Here is a 27,084-nt window from a genome sequence, read left to right on the forward strand (position 1 = left end):
CGTTTACTCAGTACTATACAATTGTTTCACCATGAGTACTATATTCGGTTCATTCTGCAGAAAGTTGTTTGAATTTGATTTTATATAATGGATTATGTTTCGTTCACTTAGTATTATACAATTGTTTCACTATGAGTATTGTGTTCGGTTCACCATGAGTATTGTGTTTGGTTTACCATGATTATTGTGTTCGGTTTATTCTGTAGAAAGCTGTTTGAATTTGATTTTATATAATGGATTATGCTTCGTTCACTCAGTACTATACAATTGTTTCACCATGAGTATTGTATTCAGTTCACTATGAGTACTATGTTCGGTTTATTCTGCACTATTCAAAATTTTTCTTCCTCACCTTCTACTGCTTCTTCACCAGAGAGAAGGAGAAAAAGACAAAAAATATAGCAGCAACAACAATAAAAGAATGACGATAAAGAGAAAATACGTGAAGAAGAAGGAACGCGAAAAAGGCGGAGAAGGAGGAACACGAAGAAGAAGGCAAAGAGGAAGACGCTCCGTGCGTAAACGAGCGTAAGAAGAAGAAGCGCGGGAGAAGAAGAAGAAGCGTGGGAAAGAAGAGAAGAAGAAGATAAGAAACGTTGGGTAAGAGTAATTTCCTGTGTGTTAGGCGCGTGTATTTCACATTTCATTTAATAATACTGGATTTCTTTTGTGTTAGGTCAACTTAATTATATGGTTACATAGATGTGTAATATACTAACATCCCTGCTATAAAAAAATATTTTAATATTATTTACAATAAATAACATTAAAATATTTTTTATGGTATATATAACTTATGTCCTTGACTCCTTGGACACATGATAACAAAATCCAATAATTATTTATGACAGAACTTAATTAATTTAAAAAATGAATTATTAATTCCAGAACAGAATGCCATACCTCCTTTTCCTAGTTCCAATGGCATTTAATTTTGTGTTGATGATAAACCATTTATTGAACCACTTCAGAATTTAGGCATGTTGAGTTGTTGACTATGGCAAGTTCTTGCTTCTGGGATTAAAACAGACAAGGCCATTTGCACTTAATGCCTATTCCAATAGTCAATAGTCGACCTTCTTTGAACAAATTTTTATTTCAGGAAAAAAGATTTTATTAATAATATTTTTAAGTCATTCGTTAAGGTTATTATTAGTAAAAAATGTTAAACTTTTTAATAAATATACTAAAAACTTTAACTATTTAAATTTTTCATATGATTACTACTAACATGGGTCATTAAACCTAAAATATATTTTAGCATTATATATATAGACTGACTAGACTAATTAAGTATTGTTAATAATAATTAAAATACGAAAAACATATATTAAATGAATATAACTTCAGAAGCATTTTTATTATTAAAAAGGGTTGGTGACAGAAAAAATGATTCTAAATTAACTTAATCTGAATTTTTTAAAAATAATATTAATAAAATATAATTTTTATATTTTTATTTAATTATATATATTGCTATCTAAAGAGTTACTCCTTTACACAATATGATTGCCCCATGACAAATAATACGCAGGGATTTTTTTTTTAAGTTTATCTCCTTGAAAAATAATAAAATATAGAATCATTTTTATGTGAAAATGGGCCGATGCAATGTAAAAACTCACATTTTAATATTACAACACATGAACATGAATTGTATTTGAAGGAATAAGGGCACCATGCTTCATTTTTGTTTTAGAAGTCTGTCTTAATGTATTTCTTAACCTTTCAAATAGCTTTGGTTGTTGATAAAAACTTAACCAATAACAATGAGTAATCTCTTCCTCCAAATTTAAATGATAAAGACTAGACTAGACTAGAATAAAAATTGATTGCCATAAACTTAGAAAAATGGTAGTCAAGTTGAATAGTGATGAATGTGTTCAAAGAGGCATAGAGTGATAATAGTTAGTAGCGGCAGCATCAAAGCAACTTCCGTAGACGTAAATTCTAAATAGTTTTGAATGAAGACTAAGCTAAACTTCAGTGCATCTTCTTAGTTCTTACTTACTAACCCAAATGGGTCCCACAGTCCCCAAATAACGTGGTCTTTAACAAACACGTCCCCACTAATATCATATTCCACTCCCCCTCCCCCTATTTATAAAGCTTGAATCTCCCTCCAATTGCAAAGAGAACATAACATAACAGAACAAAATAGAACAGAACACACTTCTCCTCTTCTTCTTGATTCTGTTATCCAATTAGCTAAAAATATAATGGATACTCTTCCAAAATGCGAAGCAAACTTCACCGCACTGACCCCTCTAACTTTCTTGACGAGGGCAGCTGCATGCTATGCCAACAGACCCTCCATCATCCATGAAGGAACCCGTTTCACATGGTCACAAACCTACCACCGCTGCCGCCGCCTCGCTTCCTCGCTGCGTGCCCTCAATATCGCTAACAAGGACGTCGTAAGTCTCACAACTTGCATTGTGTTACTTGATTATAATGATTGCTCATTAATTATTTAATAGGAAGTTAGAAGTAGTACTCCCTTAGTACTCCCTTGTTTTAGTTAGCCATATATATAATTGCTATTAGGATTGTAATGAGTGTGATTCTTCATTAATGCAAGTTTATCACTTACTTTCATCTCAGTTTCTCTGGTTATGTGTTTTTCTCCACTCACACACCAAATTTTCACATGGTGCGGTGAGCGCGGAGAATACTAATAGCAATTATATATATGGCTAACTAAAGCAAGGGAGTACTAAGGGAGTACTACTTCTAACTTCCTATTAAATAATTAATGAGCAATCATTATAATCAAGTAACACATTGCTTGCTTCTAGATACATTCAATTTTCAATGTAATTCACATACTAATTGAACATACAGGTCTCAGTGCTGGCACCTAACATCCCAGCAATGTACGAGATGCATTTCGCAGTTCCCATGGCGGGAGCAGTGCTCAACACCATCAACACTCGTCTTGACGCCAAGAACATAGCCGCCATTCTCAAGCACTCGGAAGCCAAAGTCTTCTTCGTGGACTACGAGCTTGTCCCCAAGGCGCGGGACGTCCTGAGATTGCTCGTAGGACAAACCGAACCAACACAATACGCATGTCTTCCTCTAGTCATCGTCATAGACGACATAAATTCCCCCACGGGGATCCGCCTGGGCGAGCTGGAATACGAGCAAATGGTTCGGCAAGGCGATCCAAACTTTGTGGTGGATGAAATCCACGACGAATGGTCTCCAATCTCGCTGAATTACACATCGGGAACAACCTCAGAGCCCAAAGGAGTTGTGTACAGCCACAGGGGTGCGTATCTGAGCACCCTGAGTTTGATTCTGGGTTGGGAAATGGGTAGTGAGCCAGTTTACCTCTGGACTCTGCCTATGTTCCATTGCAATGGGTGGACCTTCACATGGGGAGTGGCAGCACGTGGGGGAACTAATGTTTGTCTTAGAAACACTGTGGCATCTGACATATACACAAACATTGTTCTCCACAACGTCACACACATGTGTTGCGCTCCAATTGTCTTTAACATCCTCCTCGAGGCCAAGCCCAGCGAGCGCCTCCACTTCAAGTCCAAGGTGGAGATATTAACCGGCGGCGCGCCCCCGCCGGCTTCCCTTCTTGAAAAAGTGGAGTCCCTTGGGTTCCATGTGACACATGCCTACGGCCTGACGGAGGCGACAGGGCCCGCTTTAGTGTGCGAGTGGCAGAAAAGATGGAACCAGCTTCCAGTACAACAGCAGGCGGAGCTAAAGGCAAGACAGGGCATCAGCGTGGTCACAATGGCTGACGTGGACGTCAAGAATCTAGAAACAATGGAGAGCGTGCCGCGTGACGGGAAAAGAATGGGGGAGATTATGCTTAGGGGAAGTGGCATAATGATGGGATACTTTAAGGACGCTAAAGCAACCTCAAAAGCTTTCGAGAATGGTTGGTTCAGAACCGGAGATGTGGGTGTAATTCACCCTGATGGCTACTTGGAAATCAAGGATAGGTCAAAGGATGTGATTATCTCGGGAGGCGAGAATATAAGCAGTGTGGAAGTTGAGAAGGTTCTGTACGGACACCCGAGGGTGCTGGAGGCTGCGGTGGTGGCAATGCCGCACCCGAGGTGGGGTGAGAGTCCTTGTGCCTTTGTTTCACTCAATAAGAATCCTTCTGGGAAAAAAGATCATGTCACTCAGGCCGAGGTAATTGCTTACTGTAGGAAGAATTTGCCGCATTTTATGGTTCCTAAGGTGGTTAAGTTCTTGGACGAGTTGCCCAAGACGGCCACCGGCAAGTTTCAGAAGGTTCAGTTGAGGGCCATGGCCAAACAGTTTGTGGTGCCGCCGGAGAATGAGCAGCAGCAGAACAAGCCCAAGAAGTCAACGAGTCAGGTCAATAACAACAACAATAATAATAATAACATTGAGCAGGTTTTAGCTGTTTCTCGTCTTTGAATTTGGGAAATTTTAAGAGTTACTGTATGTATAACCGAGAAATATTGGGCCATTTTGCATGTATTATAATGTTTTTTAAGAATTTCATATGTTTTGTTTTTCTCAAGTTTCTCTCCAACTACCCGCATCCTGTTGTGTAGCTGAATGACAAATTAGAAATAACTTCTTTGCCATCTTCGTTTTCTTCCAACTCTCTTAGCTTCTATCCTTTTCTCTTGGTTGTAATTGCCGTAGATGTGATTTTATTTGACCACTGGAGATTCTTTTTTTTTAGATTTACACCCAACATTACTCTTTAGGAAGAAGAAACACATTTTTTTATTTTTAATATTGGATTAACAATGGTGTTTTTCTAAAATGTGATCTAACGTGGTATTTTTCTAAAATGTGAGATGATTTAATGTAAGAAGTATAAATCGGACCGTCCGATTTTCAAGAGGCCGTCCGATTTCTGTACTCGGACTGTCCGATTTGTGTACTCCAACTTTTTAAAATTTTTTCAACACAAATCGGACCCACCGATTTGTGTACTCCCATAGTATTGAAAAACATGAAAAATTACCATGTTAAAGTATAACACCCATTTTACTACCATATCAAAATTATTTAGCCGAAGAAACACTGCTGGTGAGTAAGGTTGCCTTTGGCTCTGATATCAAAACAAGGCACGACAATAAGAATATGACAAAAAACTAAAGATACAAAAACACTATTTTTGTGATCTATTTGGCAACTTGTTACATATAAGATAAAATAAATTATAAAATGTTAATTATTCTATTTTTTTCACACAAAATTTAAGAGAAAAAATATAATGATAAAGAATATAACAATAAAAAATTAATAAAAATAATAAAAAAATAAAAATATGTTATATTTTTTATTAGTTTTATTATATTTTTTTTGTAAAAAATATAAAATACTAATTTAATATTTTAAAATATAATATCTATATTGATATCTTATTTGTTAAATATATTTTATATTTTTATATTTCTATCTCAAACTTAGAAACAAACTCAATGACCGTTTAACATTATATAAGCTAAGGCACATTGCTCTTGGGGAGTATATGTATCACTATTTTTATTTTGTAAAGTATGCTTCTTATCTCGTATAATTTTATGAGCACTAAGTTTGTATTTGTTTTTTGAGATTAAACCTGAGATTGAGAAATTGAAATTGAGTATTGTATTTAGTAATTATTTTTGTGTAAATAATTGATGTTAAGATATAGTTCGTTTTTCTAGTGTTTGAGTTCATTTTTTTTTGGACAAAAAGGATAATATGTCAGTTTACTCTAAGAACGACAGTAGTGGGCTACTCTAAGGATAGTAGTAATAGACATCTGCAAAAATATTCTAACGCTCAAATAAGAAAATAATGTGAGTTTTTTTAGAAAAAATATGGAATGAATCGTGATTTAATGAGTCACTCGTATATATTGAGTTGTTTTTTAATTTGAGACGGTTATTCGTATCTTTTGCTTGTTATTTGGAGTCTTTTTGCAACCGGTGTATCTTAGTGGTTCGGTTGGAGACATTTTCGAAAAGATTGTTGAATTTGGTGGTTTCCGATTCCAAGTTTGTTAATTTGTGTTTAGGCCGATTTATTAGTAACGGATGAGTAATTAAAAATTAGAACTAAAATTTTAATTTTAAGACACAAAATTTTAAACTCTTCAATACCTTTAAAAAGTTATAACACAGAGACTAAAATTCTTAGAAATGAAAATTAAAACTTTTATAATAATTTTATTTAAAAATATTTTTATTTAATTTTTTAAATTTTAAATTTATCCATCAACTTTTATATTTATCTTAAATTAAATATAATATTAAAATATAATTTAATTTAATATAATTTATATTAAATATAATATAAAAAATTAATTCAATTTCAATCTCTTAATTTTTATCTCTCAATTTCAATCTTTCTTCCAAAGCAGACTAAATAAACAATTCATGCCACGGGGGACCTTATACAGTCATACCTATATGCTGATCTCCTTTCATTTTCAGAAACAAAATTATATATTTTTAGTTTTGCATCAAGTCATAGTTAAACTTTTTTGACCTGTGTTTGTTGGTGAGATTTTTTTTCATGAGTGTACGAATTAGTTTCTTTTATAAGTCCATGAGGATTTATGTGGACCTCGTTTCTTATTATGATATTATAATATTTATTACTTTAAATGTACAGTATAACATAATTTTTTTCTCTTTAGTAAAAATTCTTTTAATTACCAATCGATCATAATTTAAATAACATAATTTTTTCATATTCATTTAAAAAATTACAAATTTAAATCTCTCTATTTTTGATGAAAAAAAAATCCTTTTAATTTCTGAATATTCAATAATGCTAAGAGTTGTACTTACATCATCAACTTTCCTATCACTTGTTGAAAACACAATTGATAAAGACTAAAGAGGTCTCAACTAGTAAATTAAATAAGAAATCACTATCGAAGGTGAAACACATCTTAATTCTTTTTTTTTTCAAAGATAATAGGTTATATTTCATTAATTATTAAAAAATGAAATACAAAGATGTCCAAAAGCAGAACGGCATAATAAAAGGTGGGGATTTCTCAAAAACACTACACTGAAGGTATTCATCCAACGGTGCGTGGTCGAAAAACAAAGAAAAATCTTAAAGAAGAAATAATAATAAATCAAATTGAATGCACTTAAGAGCTTGTCTCATGGAGATGACGACCTAAACTGGGATTTCACATCTTAATTCAAAAGTACAAAACAACCCATTTATATAAGTTGTAATGTATATATATAATTTTCATTTCAATTCCGGTAAAAAATCAAGAGGGGTTCAACAAATTTCTGTTAATTTTTTAATAGGTTGAACCTCGAAACTCATCTTAATAAAAATAAGTTAATATACATGAATGTTTCTTCTGCTAAGTATCAGAATGTTTATTTTTTATACTAAATAGATGTTTTTTATATATTTTTCAATTTTTTTTGTATTACAAATGTGAATATCTCTATTTTTTAAGAATTTCATAATTTTTTTTTAAATTTTATAGATATCTAATTATTTTTGGCAAAATATAACTGGATATTTCTTTTGTTAAGTATTAGGATGTTTTTTCCATATTAAATGAATATTTTTTTATATTTTTGTAATTGTTCGAGAACAATTCGTGCTCCACCACTCTGTAAACAATTCCTGAAGTTGAACCAAGTGTAAGGCAAAGACCGATTTTAAAGGCATTCATAAAACAATCAACAGGATCTAGAGATAGCAAGCTTCTGACATTTATTGGAGATTATTACCTTGATATTCACTAGACAGTTTTAGAATTCTTACACCAAAGTTTGTAGGTGCAAAGGAGATCAAAGATCTACGACCTATTAGTATAGTGGGATGTGTTTACAAGGTTATCTCGAAGGTGCTAGTTAGGAGGATGAGGGCAGTGATGCCGGGCTTAATAAAGGAGACTCAGAGTGCATTTGTTAAGGAAAGGAAAATACATGATGGGGCACTTATTGCGTGTGAAACAGTAAACTGGATGAAATTGAAGAAAAAAGAGGCAGCAATAATAAAGCTAGATTTTCAGAAAGCATACGATAGAGTCAAATGGAGTTTTGTGGACACTGTATTACAAAAGATGGGTTTTGGGCATAAATGGAGAGTGTGAGTTATGGAGTGTGTGAAAACTGCATCTATATCACTGCTGATAAATGGGTCGTCATCTAAGCCATTTAAGATGGAAAGAGGTTTGAGGCAAGGTGACCCGCTTTCTCTCTTCTTATTTGTTCTGGTTGTTGATGTGCTACATCGAATGATTGGAGAGGCAATCAGGAATGGACGTATCTTACTGCTGTTGGTTGGAAGAGATAGTATAGAACTGTCACACTTGCATTTTGCTGATGATACTATCCTATTCTGTCCACCTGTAGAGGAGATTATCAAGAACTACAAGCGACTTTTGCGATGTTTTGAGTTGATGTCAGGGTTCAGGATTAATTTTGACAAGTCTAGTTTGATTCCAATTAATTGTGAAGAGCAGTGGGTACAACGTATGTGCAACTTGCTGGGTTGTACCTTGGGATCTCTTTAGGAGCAAATCCGAGGTTGGTGAATACCTGGAAGCCTATACTAGACAAAGTGGAGGAAAAACTCAGCCTCTGAAAAGCTAAGGTGCCGAACAAAGCTGTGAAGGTAATACTCATTAAATTAGTCTTAAATAGTCTGCCAGTATATTATTTGAGCTTGTTCAAAATGCCTAAGACTGTTGTGGAGAAACTGATCTCATTGCAAAGGAGATTCCTGTGGAGCAAGGAGGATGGTAAAAATGGTATAGCATTAGTAAGATGGGAACTGGTGCAGGATCCTAAGAAATTAGGAGGGTTGGGAGTGGGAAATGCTATGATCCGTAACACAGCACTATTGTTCAAGTGGTGGTGGCAGTTCGCAAAGGAAGAGTGCCCTTTGTGAAAGAAGGTTGTCTGCTCGTGTAATAGTCTGAATCCAAATGAGCTCCTGTCAGCTCAAGTGCTACCTACTAGAGGAGGCCCATGGAAGGATATTTGTCAGGTACAAATCTCGGATCAATGTATAAGGGATAAGATGGTTACAGGCTTGAGTATGGAGATTGGTTATGGGTGACGGACACGGTTTTAGGAGGACGTCTAGTTACTTTGTGGATCTCTGAAGGATAAGTTTCTAAGGCTTTTCTCTGTTTCAAACCAATGTGGATCTGTTATTGGGGATTGCGAATTTCGGGATGGGCTAGAGTGGATTTGGAACTTCCAATGGAGGCGAGAGCTTTTCCACTTGGAGTTGGAACTACATGAGGCGTTAAGACCTGTGAAACTAGTACATAACCGAGAGGCCAGGATAGAGTGGTATGAAAATATGATAGGCAATGTGTTTTTTCAACTAACTCATTTGTGCAGGTGCTACAGGAAGAAATGCTTCCAGAGGAGGTGACCAGTTACAGCTTCACGAAGACAATTTGGAAAGGATTGGTTCCACCAAGAGTTGAGCGGTTCGTTTGGTTTGTTGTGATCGGCAGGGTGAATACAAAGGAGAGGCTAAGCCGGTTTGGGATTGTCAGCACGGATAATAGTGTTTGTGTTTTATGTAATAACGAAACGGAATCTGTACATCACCTGTTTCTAGGCTGTGCTTTTGCTTAGCAGGTATGGAGTGCTTGGATAGCAGGGCTTCGCCATCAATGGTCTTATCCGGGATCCATGAAAGAGCATTTTCTAAGTTGGACAGAGGAACCGAGGAGTCCGGAGGATCGAAAGCAGCGGCTAAGCTACTTTTGTGCCATCGTGTGGAATATTTGGTTGGAAAGGAACATGAGAATCTTCCAGAATAAAAGCAAAGGTGTTGATGAGGTCATCCACATGACCATGACTAGCGTTAATGAGTGGACAGGTGTTAATCCCCTTTGTTGTTGATGGCAATACCGAAGATGACGTGGGGACTTATCTTTGTTTGTAGTGTTTTTATGTAGTTAAGTAGGGTGTAGTGTTTATCTAGTACTGTTTACTCTACAATATTGTGTTGAGATTTTACTTTCAAAAACAAAAGAATTCTTACAATCAAAATCCAACATAGCGTTGGATATATTATATTGAATTTCATGATCTCAAATCTTCATTCACTTGAAACTATGGTAGATTATTTCGGCTGCTTGAAACCTTCACTCGCCATGGAGGAGTCAGTGCCTTTATTATGAAGTCTTTCATATTCCAACCTATCTGCAATGATGTATCTTCTAGCTAATTTCAAGCAAACAATTTGTGCAAATATCAGAATTATGAAAAGGATCCAACTGAATTGTAAATTGGCTAATGCTTTTGCGCGAAAATCAGTCTCTTTAGTGCCACAAGTAACTGCTCCTAGCATATGATTTTCATTGGCCATTGGCAAATTCATTACACATCCTTTAGAAACAAGTCCAAAAACCCACAGATTAAACCCCATGATTATAAACCACTAGTGGCTCGCAGGGGAGTAGAACCGCGCTGGAGCAGTGGAGAAAACTGGAACTCCGATTTTTCGCGGTGAGGATGAGATGACTTGGATTGAGCGTCTGGAGCAGTTCTTGCTCAGAGCAGTGCCAGAAGAGGAGTGGGTCGCGGTGGCGATGTTTGCCATGGAAGGCCGCGCGTTCACATAGTTCCGACGATGGGAATTGACCGCGTCGACGCTGCAGTGGCAGTCTCTTCACGTGGCGTTATTGCGTCACTTCCAGTCTGAGAAATTGCAGAGTCTTGAGTGAGGACAGAGGCGGAGAGGGCCTGACGGTAAGAGAGAGAGGTCTATGTGTGTGATTGTTGGAGGTGGATAAGTTAATGTAAGAAAAAAGAAAATTTTTTTATAGATTTTAATTAGATTTATTTGATCAATTTTAAATTAAAAAATTAAAATTAATTATTAATATAATTATAATTAATTAAATTATTCCATTCTTGATTAATTAAAAGTTAGTTCATATACTTTTCCTTCTCATTTAATGGCCTTTCCACTTACTATACATTCGATATCTCAACAAAGACAATAATATAGTTATATTTGTGCATAGTCTAAAGTGGTGATCATATTCTATATTTCTATATATGGTTTGATTGCATTTGTTAAGCTTTAGTTTCATTGTATATATATTATACTTTGAATGTTATATAAATCCTACTTTGAGTCATTTTGTAAGATTTTGAATTTACAACAACATATATTTAAGATTCTCTTATGTAATTTAAGTCACCCTTGTGGATATCGAGTGATTTGAGAAAATTGCACACTGCTTCTTAATTAAACTATAGAATATGTATACCTTATTCCTTGACCTAGAAAATATGCAAATTAACCTCTAATATTTTAATATTGTACTTTTCATAATAATTATCTTTTTCATTTTTGAAATTATCCAAATAATGGAATGAAACGTTATTCTATTTCATCGGCAAAACTTACTAACAAGACAACAATAGAATAGAGAATAACACTTTGTCATTTCACTTTGTTTCTTTGTACTCCATTACTTGTCAGCAATTCAAACTTGGCAGTAGGAACCTAACAGAGTTAGGATATGCACCAAATATAGTGTCATTTTACGGCATTCGCAGGCAAATTGTTTCAATTATTCTTTAAACCCAGACATGAAAGAAAATATTAAACACTATCTTAATGAGATGTGACTGAACATTAATTTTGAGATAAACATATATGGAAAGTGATATATACAGACATTAATGTGTGTAAAGTTTTATCTACAATTCAATGTATATAATATTGTTCTGCATATAATATTGCTCTTAAGTTCATCAAATAATAAAGGTTAGGTGATATTGATTAAATTAAACCAACCAAAATTGTCTAATGCCATGGAAATCAAACTTGTTTTTTAAGTAAAGAGACATGCTTCATGCCACAGTGCCAGAAAGCCGGTTCATTTAAAGACAAAGCTATTTGCTTTTAAAATCGTATTACGAACATGGGGTTCATATAAATCATATGTGGTTCAAACTTCAAATTAAAGTTAGACAGAAGTGGAAATGATTAATCCTGCCTCTTTTTCTTTCATATAATTGTACGGTATAAGTTATTAGGCCATACTTTTTTGTTTTTTTGTTTTTTTTTTTTAACTTCAACTTCATTACTAAAAAACGAACTAATACAAACTTAATTATAGCTACATTCAAGTATATGTAACTTTTAAAAAATATTTAACATAGATTATTAATCAAGCTCACATTAAACCTATTTTCTTAATTAATAAAAAATTATACAATTTTAGAAAACATTAAACCACAAGGTTACAAACACATAGATTAGGCCATACTTTCAAAGATGTTTTTTTTGGTCGGTTCAAAGATGTTAGATAATGCAAATTCTTCATCACTGGCTGCCCTTGTATGCTGGGCCCAAATCTTTTCTGATAAGATCATAAGAGTGCTGTACAATAATGATCAAAATAAAAACCGATCAATTCGGCTATATTATAGAAGATATATATTTGGATGCGGGCTCAACTTGAGTTGGTCTTGGTCAAGTGGTCAACTCACTCTGATTATGCAAGTATCGAAAATTCGAATCTCATCTTGTATATGCAATAACAAATTACTATATCATTCTTTTTCTTTTCCTTCCTTTCTAACTCGTGATGTTTGAAAAGAAATTAAAAAATAAATAATTTCTTCAAAAAACTGCAAATAGTGACAGGACAAGAAAATTGAAGCCAGGTGAAGAAACTGTGTGATAGAAAAGAAAGAGCTGGGTAAAGTTAATAAATGATGATTTTGGAGTAATTCTTGTTTGTCTATATATACTATTAAGTATTAACCCTCCTTTCCATTATCTTAGAAATGGGAATCTTCCAAAGTCCAAACACACCCAAAAAATGAACAAAATATCTTCGTGGCTTCATCCCCACATTCCAGAAGCACCACTATCTAACATGACAATGGTTTAGGAACATGTGCCTTGATTCTGGTTGGTGGAATAATGTCCTTGTAAAGAGGAGACCAGCCTTTGAGCACTCTTATATATGTATGTATATATGATATTTTACCCAGGTCCTTGTGATAATTACCGTTGATAAAGCTGGAAAAATGAGAATAAAAAAAACTTCTGAGCAAACTTGTTAAAGGAACTACATTCACAAGGTTCATATATATCATAACCACTTAGCATATCTATCTATCTATCTATTTATTTATCTATTATAATATATTAAAAAAAATATAAAATAATGTTCTAGTAAATGAATAACATATAAGTTTTTATATTTTATATAAAATTATGATGTTATCTATAATAATTAGTCAATAATATAGAAAAAAGTATCTATCTTAGACATATATTTATACTATTATAGAGAATAATATCTATATAATTAATCTAGCATTAATCTTATAATTTTACATGTTAAATTATCTAACTGTACAAAAAAAATAATTCATATCAATAGTCTAAATTTTAATATTACATATCCTATTTGGAGAATAAATTTCATTTTACGAATATTTATTTATCTATCTATCAATTTATTTATAATCTATGAAAAAAAAATAATGACACAATAATAAACACTTGACACATTAAATAATTTCTAATATTATCACATAAAAATATTTAATAAAATTATTATTTTATAATTTTTTATCATCATATTATTTTTTAATCTTCTTAGGTAGTATTTAGCCTTATTTTTTAATTTCTTTTTACTTTTTATTTTTACGTAAATTATTCTATACCTTTAATAGTAATGCTATTTTTTTTAATAGATATAAATTTGTTAATAAAAACGAATTCATTTTCTCTTTTTATTCTCACTTATATTCAAGTTTAGTAGTTTACTTTATAAATCAACATTCACTTCACACCTTTTCTTTTTATCTCCTTTTACATTATCTTATGCCTTCCACTCTTTCTCTTCTATCATTGCTAATATTTTACACAATTATTTAAAAAATTTAGTTGATGATTATAGATTTAAAGTTCATTTTAATTTGCTAAACAATTTGTTAAAACACCAAATATAAAATAAACCGGACAGCAGCATAATTTTAACGCAATAAGAGTCAATTAATTAAAAATTCTAAAATGATACAAGTTTATAATAACATAATTAACCTATCTATATAACTAAATTATGCTAAGTTATCGTCAGCCTAATATCAGATAAACCGTAAAATGTGTATAATCCACAATAAGCATCTCAACTTGTCACACAAGGGCCACATAAACAGTAAAAATGAAGTGTATAATAGAGTATAGAATATAGAATATAAAGGGACTGTGATCACATGCACTTGTTAGTTGTGATCTTAGCACTTTCCAGAAATGATCATGTCAACATCAACAGTAAGTCATCAAATGTGCAATCTAATTTTCAGCCAATTTCATTTTCTATGTAACTCATACACCAAATAACAATCAGAGGCATGCAAACAAATCCAAACAAGTACTTGCAACACCTATACTCTCTGACTATGAGGAAGTCACAGAGGATCAACAACAAAACATAGCAAGTGACGATGAACTGGGTGGGATCTTCTGTGATGGCAGTGACAGCATCTCATTTTTCTATGATCCAAACAAATATGGCTTAGAACTGCAAGAAAGCGACCTCTACTCAATTCTTTGAACACAATTGTGTACTTATATTCACAATAATGTAAAATATGATGGCACATATCAATTTTGTTCTCTGTTCCATATCTCAATAGCTTTAAATTTTACAACAGATGTTAATGATAGTTGCTAAAAGAAATTAAAAAACATTGTAGACAAGAGTACATGAATATGCAATCATTAGTTTTTTTTTTCTTCTCTCATATTTAGGATTTGGATGTTGGTTTTAATTTAGTTTTCTTAGGATTTTTTTTTTGTTATTATTGTTAATTTATCCTATTTATAATCTTATTAATACTTGCCTTTGAAAAGAAAAATGCTTCTCTTTACTTTTTACAATTGTCCTGTTTTGCATAAGGATAAGCACAAGAGAGAGTATGCAAAGGGAAATGGATTTTTGCATGCAAGAACACAATGTATGAGTTTTTTTTATTTCAAAAATAGAAAAAGCAAAATAAATATGTAACATACTATATTTATGTTTTTACACTTATTAAGTAATATATTGGGAAGAGAAGTGTGTTGTTCAAAGTCATGTAAATCTGATGTGTTTCACACTTTCACCCACATGTGATGCAAATAAGTCAAACTACTCGATTTGTTTGGTCACATGTAAAACAAATAGTTATATGTTAAATACTTTCAAACATAAATAATTCTCTTTTCAAGTACACGAGTGGATAAGTAACTGCTTCTCACTACGGTTACATTTGCAATTGTTTACTCAAGTGCTTATCACTTTCGGTTCCACTAAACAATGCGAGTGTTAGTAATTTTACGCAAGGGCACAGTGGTTTCTTTGACAAGGGAATGATAGGTGTATTTATAAGGATTCTCGGTCTATAAGTAGTTAAGTTTTCTTTCATCTCTCTTTTTATAGGATTTGATGCATTTCTACGTTTGTCACGTGAATAAAAAATAAAAAACAACGGAAAAAAGAATCAAATGTTTTCCATATATCTAATATTAAATCTATAACTTAGTATTCAAGGTAATTCAGGAGTATATACATACAAAAGGAATATATTTTGGACCATAAAATTCTGTTTTTGCAAATTCCATTGATTAGGCAAGGCCATACACTTTCTAGAGCACCACATAACAGTGCCATCAAAAGTGATTAGTGCATATCAAACCACAGGAAAGAAAAAGCAGCAGCAAGATGAATTAATTAATTAAGGAAAGAAAAATAAGAGTTTATGAACAACAAGAAGCAGCTGCTCTAGATCCTTCGGCAGGTCTATCAACAAGAACCATCCCTGCTGGGTTCTGAGCTGGCTGAGCCCTTGGCAACCTCTTTGCTGTTTTGTTAACACAACCAATTCAACAGTCAGCAAAGTGCAGCACTTCATTGCGAGGCAAAATAAAAAAGAACAATAATAACAGTATGTACAGAACAATTTTCATACTTCTAGAACATTAAATTTTATTAGAATAATGAAGAGCAGCAAATAAATAAGTTGCATGCCATGCGGCACAACAACAAAACTGGAAAACTAGACGACCCTTGCTGGCACAGAAGAAAGAAAGCAATCCAAGAACGTAGCCGTAGACTATCATAAGGGCAGGTCATGTCAGTGGTTCGGCCAACAATTTCATAATTAATGAACAATTTATGAATTCTTAAAACTAGTCATGAAGACAGTATCAATTTTTTGGCCTGTAAAAGTGAAAACAGATATTTCCTACAAGTGAGTGTTTTTTTCCTATTTAAACTGACATTACCCTCAAATTCTTTTTTTTTTGTACTGAAATTCAATTAAAGAAAGATGGAGATATTTTAGCAAAGAAGGATGAGGCAATTTGGAGGAAATATGTTATTTATGTGTTTTGAGAGTTCTGTTTCTGTTTTTTCTTGTTTTGTTGTTTCTGCTATGTTTGAAAGTATGGTATGCACTTTCTGGGGTATTCTTCGCTCCTTGCTATGTTGAGTTACTTATAAAAGAATAATAAAAAAAATCAATTAAAGCAACATAGGATATGAAATCCTCATCAAGTAGGCCATGATATATAAAATAGGAACGAACTCTCACCTATTTCATAAAATATATCATTAACATTGGCTGCAGTTTTTGCAGATGTCTCCATGAAAAACAGACCATTTTCCTCAGCATATACGCGTGCCTCCTGCAATAACCATAGTTAAAACATATGAACAGAGAAGTTCATGAAATGTCACTATGATATATTAGTAGAGGCATATCAAATCTGAGAGAGAGAAGAGAAGAGAGGGGGGAGGGGGTGGTGGATCAATCGTTGAAGAACAATGCAAGCATGCTCCAATCGCAACTACGTATTACAGTTGCATCAAAATTTTGATACAATGAGCCTGCATGATAAAATCGGAATAACTGCCAGATACTAGATACACAGTTCAAGCCAAAAAAGCATGTCCATTTTTCCCTTTGCAAGGATGCATTCATAAAGGTTCATAGGCATGTCAAGCTTAAAACCACTATTTTCTTTTTCATAAAAAAAAAATTCTTCGCCAAGAATTCACGGGTCAATTTCATTTCCATAGCGGTCTATAGTTTAGGACCAGAATCAGCAGTCTCCTATTGTTCTTTTCTTTAACCTTTGTTTGCAACAAAGTTAAGAATATCATAAATTTATACAGCTAGCATGGCATAAAAGGAATATAAGAAAACAATACTTACATCAGCTGTCACTTGCCTCTTATCTTCCAAGTCAGCTTTGTTACCAGCAAGAGCCATGACCATGTTAGGATTCCCTGTAAGTACATTAATTGAGAAGCTACTTAAGCAACTACAACTGCCATAATCCCCGAAAGACTAAGTTTAACAGAGAATGGCTAACCAAAGGTAGCCCTTGTTAAATATATAATAATTTAGAGCAAAGCCTCGAGTGTTACTTTCTCAACAATCATTTTGACCATTATTTTTTTGATAAATTCTAAATGCAAGGGGTGTGTCTGGCTTCTAAGTTTTTCTGTTCGCAATAATATTCTCACTCACAGGATACAGAATCATTCTCACATCATCTCATGCACAATGGGTCTTATGTATGCGTTATTCTACTGTAAAGCATGACTCCAGAGTTTCATTTAACAATTAACTTATTCTACCCACAAGTTCCAATAAAAACAGAAACACGAAAAAAACAAATAAATAAATAAAATTATTGAGGTTCAAGAATGTGTTTTTAGGGGGGACTCTTCACAAATATGCTGCATCAATAACATTTTAAATGGTTTATACCTAGTTCTTGATTTGTAATTTATACTTTTACTTCCCAATATAGAAAAGAAGCATAAGAAAACCTTAGAATCAATGAACTAATACCTTGCTTTTGAAGCTCTTGGACCCACTTTTTGGCTCGAGTAAATGAGTCCTACATGTAAAACATAGAGGCAGTATAATTGTTAGAAGCAAATTATCAATCCTCTGAAATAAACCAAAGGACACAATCATGCTGGTAGATTTGATATACTCTCATTTAAGGAAAATATGAAGTTGACCCATCATACTGACTCTCAGTATTTTGCACAAATTAAGCTCCTACAAACATATGCTCATATATCCACAAACTTCCAAATATAAACAACCAAGATTTACAACCATATACTTTACCAAATTTCACCAGCCTTGTAATGAAATCTATTAAATAACCTCTGATCAGTCATTAGTTTCAAATTAAGGTATGGCATAGACCTCAGTCACTATTACGCTACAATGTTTTGTGTAAACTTTGGGTCGAAAAGAAACAAACAGGTATCCTATTAAGAAGCATCATGCATATAATAATGTCTAAAAGGCAAGATGCAATCTCATGGCAAGGATTGTTCTGGAAACTATGGAAATACTGTAAAACAGCATTTGACTATGTATACACCAAACACATACAATCCAGAGTCAGAATGTTTTCAAAGTTACTATTATTTTTCAAGGGAATGTAAAGATATAAGGATAATCATATTTTAGACACTTTAAACCTCAATCCAAAAACACATTTCCAGCATCTAAGAAATACAACAGAAAGGGCATCTTGATCACCTAATTGAGCACAACAAAGTTGTGATTTGAGACCTACCATGCATTATAAGCAAGAAAGAAGTAGCAGCACAAAATTATAAGCCAGAAAAAGCTAATTGATGTAGACCAAATATTAACAACTTAAATAGGTTTTCAAAAGGGTATTATACCGGGGTAGTAATGTCATAGACAATGATAGCAGCAGCAGCACCTCTGTAGTACATGGGTGCCAAGCTATGGTATCTCTCTTGCCCGGCTGTGTCCCAAATCTCGAATTTCACTGTCGCATCATTGACGGCCAATGTCTGAGAAAAGAACGCTGCACCTATAGTTGATTCCTGTGACAAGAATAAAACCACAAAAATTCAGTATGATGATCCCCACCTTCTGCACATTCAAGTCTTGTCACAAAATCAAAGCTCCTAAAACCATCAACGTTGACACAATCACCAGGAGAAGATATCTTCTCTGAATCTCTCCCGTTCACATCCCAATTTTTAATTTCTTCTCGGCTACTATCTTCAGTTTCAAAAAGATAGCAAATTGGTCTCAGTAGCCACCAATCATCATAACCTTCGTGATCAGATTGAGCTTCAGGCTTTTCGCAATCAGCTGGAATTCCCATATGATGTAGCCCAGCGCCGCCCCCCCCCCCCGGCGGGCGCCGCGGCGGGACCCAAGAAAAAAGATTTGATTCAAAACGAATAACCCACTTCTAATTTATCGAAACACATGCCCGTGATCAACAAACACAATAAACTTCAGCAAATAAAGCAAGGAAACTCTTAAAATTTTAGAACTTCCAACTCCAAACCGAGGAAATACAAAAAAAGGGGTTTAAAAAAACCTGAAATTCAAGAAATTGACCCTTGACGAAGCGCAAAACGAGACTGGATTTTCCGGCACCCATATCCCCGAGGAGAACCTGATGACATATATTAAGAATATTAAAAATACTAAACAATTAAATTAAAATCAAGGGAATTATCGAAGGGGAAAGAGATGGAGCGAAGAACGAAGGTGAAGGGTAAAGGACCGACCAATTTGGCATTGAGATTGTTGTGGCCGATCGTAGCCATTGGGATGAGAATTGGATCGATCGGCAAATCGAAGAGAAAAACCTACGACCCAATACCCAAGAGATTCGAGCTTTGTACTCCGCGAATACGCTGAGGATTTGGAATGATAAAAAAGAGACGAATAGAAAGAGAGAATGTCTCTTCCGCTGAATAATAATAAGTTTATTTGCTTTTCGCTTACGGTGGGTTGTTTCCTTCGTTGCTTGCTGCGTCGGCGTCCAAACGCTTTCGTTTTATTTGTTTTCTGTCGTTTGGCAGAATTCTTTTTGGCTTTAATTTTATTAAATAAATAAAATTCATTTATTTTATTTAGACGGTTGGTGTGGGTTGATGCTGACATGCAAATTGCAAATGCAAAAATTGGTTTTGCTTATATATTGGGCAAGTCCAATAAGGAAACACCATGTTCGTACTTGGTACGTAAGAAACAACCAAAATTTTGATCCCTTTCCAGTTTTCACTGTGTTATGTACAGTTTGTACACGTTAGTGTTGCCTGCTATGTTCTTGTGGCTATACCATTACAGTTTAGAACAGAGACACACATCGAAGTTTCAATGCAGAGGCTTATATGCGACAGCTAAATCATACGCTTAAATACAAAGCCATAAGAGGCATAGTATCAGCTCCATTGAGCATATGTTTTGTGTTGTTGACCAGCTACCTCAAAGGAAGCTTCGTGGATGTGTCATGCATTGTGTGATTTGTAATTAAAGCGCTTCAAAAAATATAATTTTAAAATTTATTTATTTTTACGCATCACTTAATTATTAACTTAATTCATTTAATTTAATTTTTAGTCTAGTAATTTAACAACATATTTTATTCCATACTTTTTAAATATTAATGACTAACTAATGACAAAAAATAATAAATTATTATAATTCTCTAAGATTCCTCTGTTATTTTAATGATATAAATACTATAAATTTAGTTTGCTTGCTAAATATTAATTTATAATTAAATTCGAGACATGTATACGTAGCAATAATAAAAATAATAAGTGATTGATTTTAGACAGAATTCCAAATGACTATGACCACAAACCAAATAAGTACACAGAATTGATCCGGGAAATGATAACTTAAAAGAATCCTTATGTTCAACAAAGCAGGATAAGACGAAAGGGTGTTATCATACACAAGAAATGTTAATTTATTATTTTCAATTGGTCACAGATCACATCCTAGAAATCTGAAGAGGAATAGAAGTTTCAAGCATTTCATGCCCGAGAGATGAGACAAGAGGGATCTTTTCCAATTGGCCTTGTTTCTCCAAAATGTGTCTCTGGCAATTCTCAGCGGCCATAACACCAGCAGAGTAAGCTCCATGCACTGATCCCTGATTATCCAAGCTCACAGCTTCACCACCAAAGAATAGATTACCTAATGGTGCGCGAAGCTTGTCATACACGTCAGTTGGCTTTCCAACTAAATCATATGAGTAGCAACCAAGAGAGTTTGGATCTGTTCCCCAACGTGACACAAGATACTGAACCTGCAATCATCCAACAAAACAATTTATCAGGCTCCAGCAACAGAGTGCAAAGAGGAGAGCATGTATGAGAACATGAGAAATGAACTTACTGGCTCACAAGCATCAGGGAACATATTCTTGAGCTGTTGCATTACAAACTTGGCAGCTGATTCATCAGAAAGCTTCTCCAGGTCATAAGCAAACCTGCCAGCCGCCATATAGACGAGAACGGGATGACCTGTTGCTTTGTGGAGATTGAGAAAATAGCCACAGGCATAAGAGGTTGGGGCAACAATGCCCAGGAGTTCTACATTAGGCCAAAACACCTTGTCGAATCGTAGAGCCACCTTATTTTCATTGCCCACTCCAAGATCCGAAATGGCTGAAACCTTCCAATCGGGCAGTTTTGGTTCAAATTCAATCAGATTGGCCTTTAGAATTCCAAGAGGAACGGTTATAATGGCAGCATCAGCAACAAAGTTCCTACCACCCTCGACCGTAACCATTACCTTATTGTAACCACTGGATATCTTGGTCACCCTACATAGTGAAGTTTGCATAAGGGTCAAAACTTAGTGTCTTATAGATGGTAAAACAGTCAATCTGCTACCAATGTCTCAGATTCAAAAGAAAATCATACAAGTCCCCAAATTACGTTGTCACATGTCTAAAAAGAGCTAGCAAAAGGACTTGTGACATATGTTGTAAAACAACATATTTCAAATTAGCAGAAAATCTAATTCTAGAACCAAGTTAGAGAGCGCAGAAAAAATCCACTTTACTTTTTGTATCAAGTAGCAACATATTCAAATTTTCCATTGCCTAATATTTCTCCAAGTCAAAAAACATTTTTCTTCTCTCCCTACTTATTGCAATTCCTGTCATGGAATCATGAAAAAATGGGATTTGTATGCATACCTGTGGTTTAAGCGTATATCAATATCTTTTGCAAGAGATTTTATAATAGGGTCATATCCTTGCACCATAAGTCCATGGCCACCGGTTAGGACATGTTCCTATAATCAGGAAAATAAAATGTAACCAAGTAAGCATATTTGGATATTAGTTAGTATTAAGTTGATCTTTGCATTCAGATAGAATATAAAAACAACCAACGCACATTATATAATGATCGGTCTGAAACAATCTATGTCAATTTTACAAAAATTTGACATTTTTAGGCTTCTACTATCATACTCAACTCACAGAACTCCATCATATATTCAACAATAATCTAATCCAATCTAATCAAAGGCAGGTGGCAAACTAATTTTACGAAAAAAAGATATTTTTTATCCTTCAACTAATATTAATATACGATGGCACTTACTTGGTCCCAGGTTTTCAGTGATATCATATCCGCATCAGCAGCAAACCAAGCTTCCATTCTGCATATAAACCATTGCAGCACTTCATGGGCAAGTCCTTGTTGCCTGCAAAAAGCTTTGCCAGTTACTTTCATATAACTTCAAGTTTCAAAACTCATAGCCATAGATAATATTATTATACTAAAAAGTACCTTAGTTCTGGATGTCTGTCTAACACAATTGAAATTGCTTGGGAAACTGACATGTCATCAGGATTTTCATCTCTCACTTTCCCTGTCTGTTATCACAAGCAAAAAAACAATTAGGCTCCAGCTAAAGATACTTACAATCACATTCTTTACTGAAAAACCAAAAACCATATTAAAGAAAGTGAAAAAATCAACCTCTTCTAGTATTCTCTTAAAGGTGTCTCCGACTTCAATAACTGTCTGTTGTGGAACTTGATGACCATTGATGTTGAACAGCATATAACTGGAAACGCAATGAGTTTGCTGATTAGCATGAAGTACTACTAGTATAATATAGTGACTCACAATCCCTCTACAAACAAAGAAAATATGATGGCATACATATTTATTCATTTAGCAAATTTATCACATTTATTTATATGTTATCGTGTAGATTCACTTAAAATACTATTGCTTTTGATTCTAAAAATTGCAAAAAATTCCGTTCCAAACCTTAAAATGCATCAACCTCAAAAATGATGGATGATCGTTACCTTTCCAAATCATGGTCATATAAGACAGAGTTGTCACCACTGGTTCGGTATAAAGTAAGGCCGAGACCACGTATCAATGGAGCCAAGGGATTCTCATTGCAAACTCCATGCAACCTGGAACATAGCACACAGACCAAAAGGCCATGAATATTATTTTTGCGCACAAAACACTCTATACAACAGAGAGACAATTCACTGGAAAAAGTTGTACCATGAGGCACCCATGTCAACTGGACAACCAAATGAGTAGTCAGTATGAATCCGGCCTCCAACTCTATCCCGTGACTCGAGTACGGTTACCTAGCGAAATCATGAAAATATGTTAAAATAGAAAGCAAGAAGAATTATTTTCTAACCTAAAGAGATAGAAAGAATGAATAAGGAGAAAAGCAAATCATAATGATATATGACACCTTAAAAGATGCATCATAGAGACTACGTGCAGCAGCAACCCCTGATATCCCAGCACCAATTACAATAACAGAGGGGCGAGATCTGTGTTGCCTCTCAATGCGGGAGGCAATGGTACCTGATCATTGGACACAAAAATTCAGAATGAGAAAAATATAGAAAAATAAATGAAGAAATAAACACAATGCACTAAACAAATCATGTGATCCAAAATGTTTCTCACTTTTTCCAATTCATGAGAGCATAAAAACGAGAATGAACAAAACATTAAAACAACAATTCCCATCCATCCCATTGTAAACAATAATATCCCATTACATTTTGTAGCTCAACTAAGACCATAATTATTCCTAAACCATTGTTTAAAGACAGATAGATCTTATCACAAGATTCTAGATAATAGTTACTAAAAAAGGTCCTCAATTCATACACAACACATTATGATGATATCAACACATAGACAGAACCAGCCAGGCCCTTAAATCAACCAGTAGGATCAAAAGCCAAAATTCCAAACTTTTCAAACGAACATTATTATCATCAGGAAATAGGCAGGCAACTAAGCTTATAACCAATGAAAAGAAAATCCAAACTTTACAAAGATAAAATAATAAAATAAAAAATATATATTAAGAGAACTAACCATCAATCAAATTGGTGGAAAATAAATCCTCAGGGTCCATACGAAACAGCAAAAAGGGCAGTCAAACTGTTGAGACTTGTGAAGATCCAATAAGATCAAGGGACAATTACAGAGAGAGGGTGTGAAAAAGACAGGATTTTGATTTGGAGAGAGAGTCAAATAAAGGAGATCAACAACAAATATCAAACTTTTTCCTTCAATTAGAATTGGATTCAAGATTTAAAGGGTGTATAGGAACTGGAAAATTAGAGACTAACTGGGCTGAATGATAGAAAATCAAAATGAGTATGCCGGCAATGAAGCGGCTCAGGTTGGAAGACAAACTAGGTTTCTCAAACCGGCTCATAAGGTTAGCACTTTTTCAACCAATATCAAATATTGAAACTTATCCCACTGGAGATCGCCGGAGGATCAACGACTCTTGCATAAGATCGACGGAGAATTGAGGTATCGAACGGAAAAGAGAGATATTTGGCAAGGGGAATGCGCTTTCTCTCTCTAGCTTCACTACTTTCTCTCTCTTGATAAAAGACAAGATACTTTTTAGGGCGAATGGCAGAGGTATCGAACTCTTCTACAGCTTTGGGGTATTTATAGTTGATTTATTTGGCCCAAGATATTTAAGATTTTTTCAATTATTTTCCAAAGGGGTGGTTTTGTCATTTTGTATAATGGGGACGGAAACCTAACACAGAGCCTGGCTCGCTCTCTCCTCACTTGCTCTGCCACATGCATGGGATATTTTTGGGATTTAACTTTTATTCAGGTGCAGTTTAGGAATTTCAAAGAATCTAAAACAGTGATGCGAATAATATTTTATTTGAAAATTACGAGTTATGAATAGGATTGCCGTTTCTTTTCTTTTTTTGTGTGAGTCGCTGTGTCTAATTTAGGACTGCTGTTGTATAATACTAATGAAAATTAGTCAACAAAAAAAAAAAATACTAATGAAAAATTGAAAACTAGCACACAGTATTTATTATTTTTGTATTAATGAAAAATTAAAATTAGTTTTTCTAAAGTCTAAAAAACTGGATTAAAAAATTTGAGAATATAATTTAGGGTTAACCACCAAAAACGTCCCCGAATTATTCAAACGCTGACAAAAATACACCCGAATTTTACTATCGACAAAAATACCTTTAAATAATTTAAAAACACAACAAAAATACCCAACAGTAAATATATATTTTCAAAAAATGCCTTAGAGATTGAATTTTGATGATTTTTTTGCAAGAATAATTATAAAATTGAGATATTATTATTCTTAAAATTTGGTGATTTTTCATTAAGTATATTATTTTTTATAATTTTTTTGTTAACAACTAATAATACTTTTAAAAAATCACAAAAAAATATATACTTAACAAAAAATCACAAAATTTTAAAGATAATAATATCTCATTTTTCTAATCATGCTTCCAAAAAATCGCATCAAAATTCAATCTCTAATGTATTTTTTGAGAAATACATATTTAATGTTAGTTTTTTTGATTTTTTTGTTAATAACCAATAATACTTTTAAAAACTCACAAAAAAATATATATTCAGCAAAAAATTACCAAATTTTAAGAATAATAATATCTCATTTTTCTAATCATACTTGCAAAAAATTGAGTCAAAATTCAATCTCTAAGGTATTTTTTAAAAATATATATTTACTGTTGGGTATTTTTGTTGTATTTTTAAATTATTTAAAGGTATTTTTGTCGATAGTAAAATTTGGGTGCATTTTTGTCAGCGTTTGAATAATTCGGGGGCGTTTTTGGTAGTTAACCCAAATTTAAATTTCCGTTAAAAAATTTGAATTTGAAAATAATAAACTACGAAATTAACAAAAACAATGTCAATAATATTTTGAACTTTTATAAATAAAAAACATTAATAGATTGAATTAAAACCATGAAAATAGTTAGTATATATTAAAAAACCTAAATAAACCAATGGGAGATCTTTATTACCCAAATTAGCCAAAAGAAAAAAATTTTCAGCAATCCACCAACGAACAAATAAATATAATTCGAATCAACATGATTCGAACTGCAAATGCAAGTAATTCGAAACAACTTGCTTCGAATTACGTTTGAAAAGACTTGCATGTAATTCGAATCAAGTAGATTCGAATTAGGGAAGGATAAATCGAATTGAGTCGTTTCGAATTAGTAGGCAAACGTGACTCAATGGAGTTCAATTGACTTGATTCGAATTATGTATAAATAGTTCGAAACGGGTTGATTCGAATTAGTATGTTCCAGACCTGTATATATATGTGATGAACGTGAGTTGCTCTCAATATTGAGGGGTCATATGGCTGGTGAGGACAGTTTTATAGTGTTGGTTCACCACATAGGATCGATTAAGAGAAAAACTCGGTCAGGTGTCAAGTTCACTGATAAGGATCATCTCTGTATTATCGTGAGTTCTACGACGAGCTATGATGACCTTGCTAGGTCTGTACTGCAGAAACTTGGTCTGGATGGTGTTAAACGGGTTAAGAAGTTTTTCTATCGCATTCCAATCACGGTACTCCAAGATACCGTGAAGTATGATTGTTTCACGATCGGGAGTGATGAGGACTTGCAGGTCATGTTTCTTTGTCGCCGGCAGTTTCCCGAAGTGTGGACACCGGAGCTGTTGGCAAAGCTGGTTGATGTGGTGTCCAGCTCGGGGGTTCGAACCGGAATACCAACACTTTAGCGACGGTTGCCAGTTCTAGCTCAAGACATGCTGTTGCATCTTCCTCAGTCCCTTGCGTACGAGATACCCGCCCCGCCTGTCGCCTCTCCTTCGTTCGCTGTTGATCTCAACGGCAGTGTTGGCGACGAGGTTGGAACAGCGGAACTTGTACCTACCTCTATACACTGTGCTGCACCGGCTGGGGCTGGAGATGGATTGTTTGA

At 33.9% G+C, this 27,084-nt stretch overlaps 3 protein-coding genes across 3 annotated transcripts; 1 reads left to right on the forward strand and 2 right to left on the reverse strand.

The window, feature by feature from the left end:
- Positions 1-2,115: 2,115 nt before the first annotated feature.
- On the forward strand, positions 2,116-4,589 carry LOC112791691 (trans-cinnamate:CoA ligase, peroxisomal). Its single transcript, XM_025834620.3, has 2 exons — positions 2,116-2,417; positions 2,845-4,589. Exons 1-2 carry the CDS (start codon positions 2,220-2,222, stop codon positions 4,414-4,416), a joined length of 1,770 nt encoding a protein of 589 aa, XP_025690405.1. The 5' UTR covers positions 2,116-2,219; the 3' UTR covers positions 4,417-4,589.
- Positions 4,590-15,561: 10,972 nt separating this feature from the next.
- Positions 15,562-20,174, reverse strand: LOC112791692 (ras-related protein RHN1). The gene is made up of 7 exons (XM_025834621.3): positions 19,568-20,174; positions 19,375-19,452; positions 18,698-18,865; positions 17,838-17,886; positions 17,193-17,266; positions 16,569-16,662; positions 15,562-15,836 (listed from the first exon to the last, which is right to left on the reverse strand). Exons 1-7 carry the CDS (start codon positions 19,604-19,606, stop codon positions 15,733-15,735), a joined length of 606 nt encoding a protein of 201 aa, XP_025690406.1. The 5' UTR covers positions 19,607-20,174; the 3' UTR covers positions 15,562-15,732.
- Positions 20,175-20,669: 495 nt separating this feature from the next.
- Positions 20,670-24,773, reverse strand: LOC112791693 (probable polyamine oxidase 4). The gene is made up of 10 exons (XM_025834623.3): positions 24,185-24,773; positions 23,544-23,659; positions 23,342-23,430; positions 23,131-23,244; positions 22,793-22,880; positions 22,601-22,686; positions 22,412-22,514; positions 22,000-22,097; positions 21,192-21,621; positions 20,670-21,102 (listed from the first exon to the last, which is right to left on the reverse strand). The coding sequence occupies exons 1-10, from the start codon at positions 24,222-24,224 to the stop codon at positions 20,785-20,787; spliced, it is 1,482 nt and encodes a 493-aa protein (XP_025690408.1). The 5' UTR covers positions 24,225-24,773; the 3' UTR covers positions 20,670-20,784.
- Between the last annotated feature and the right edge of the window lie 2,311 nt (positions 24,774-27,084).

Source organism: Arachis hypogaea, chromosome 3 (genome assembly GCF_003086295.3).
Source record: "Arachis hypogaea cultivar Tifrunner chromosome 3, arahy.Tifrunner.gnm2.J5K5, whole genome shotgun sequence".
In the NCBI taxonomy this organism is placed as follows: Eukaryota; Viridiplantae; Streptophyta; class Magnoliopsida; order Fabales; family Fabaceae; genus Arachis; species Arachis hypogaea.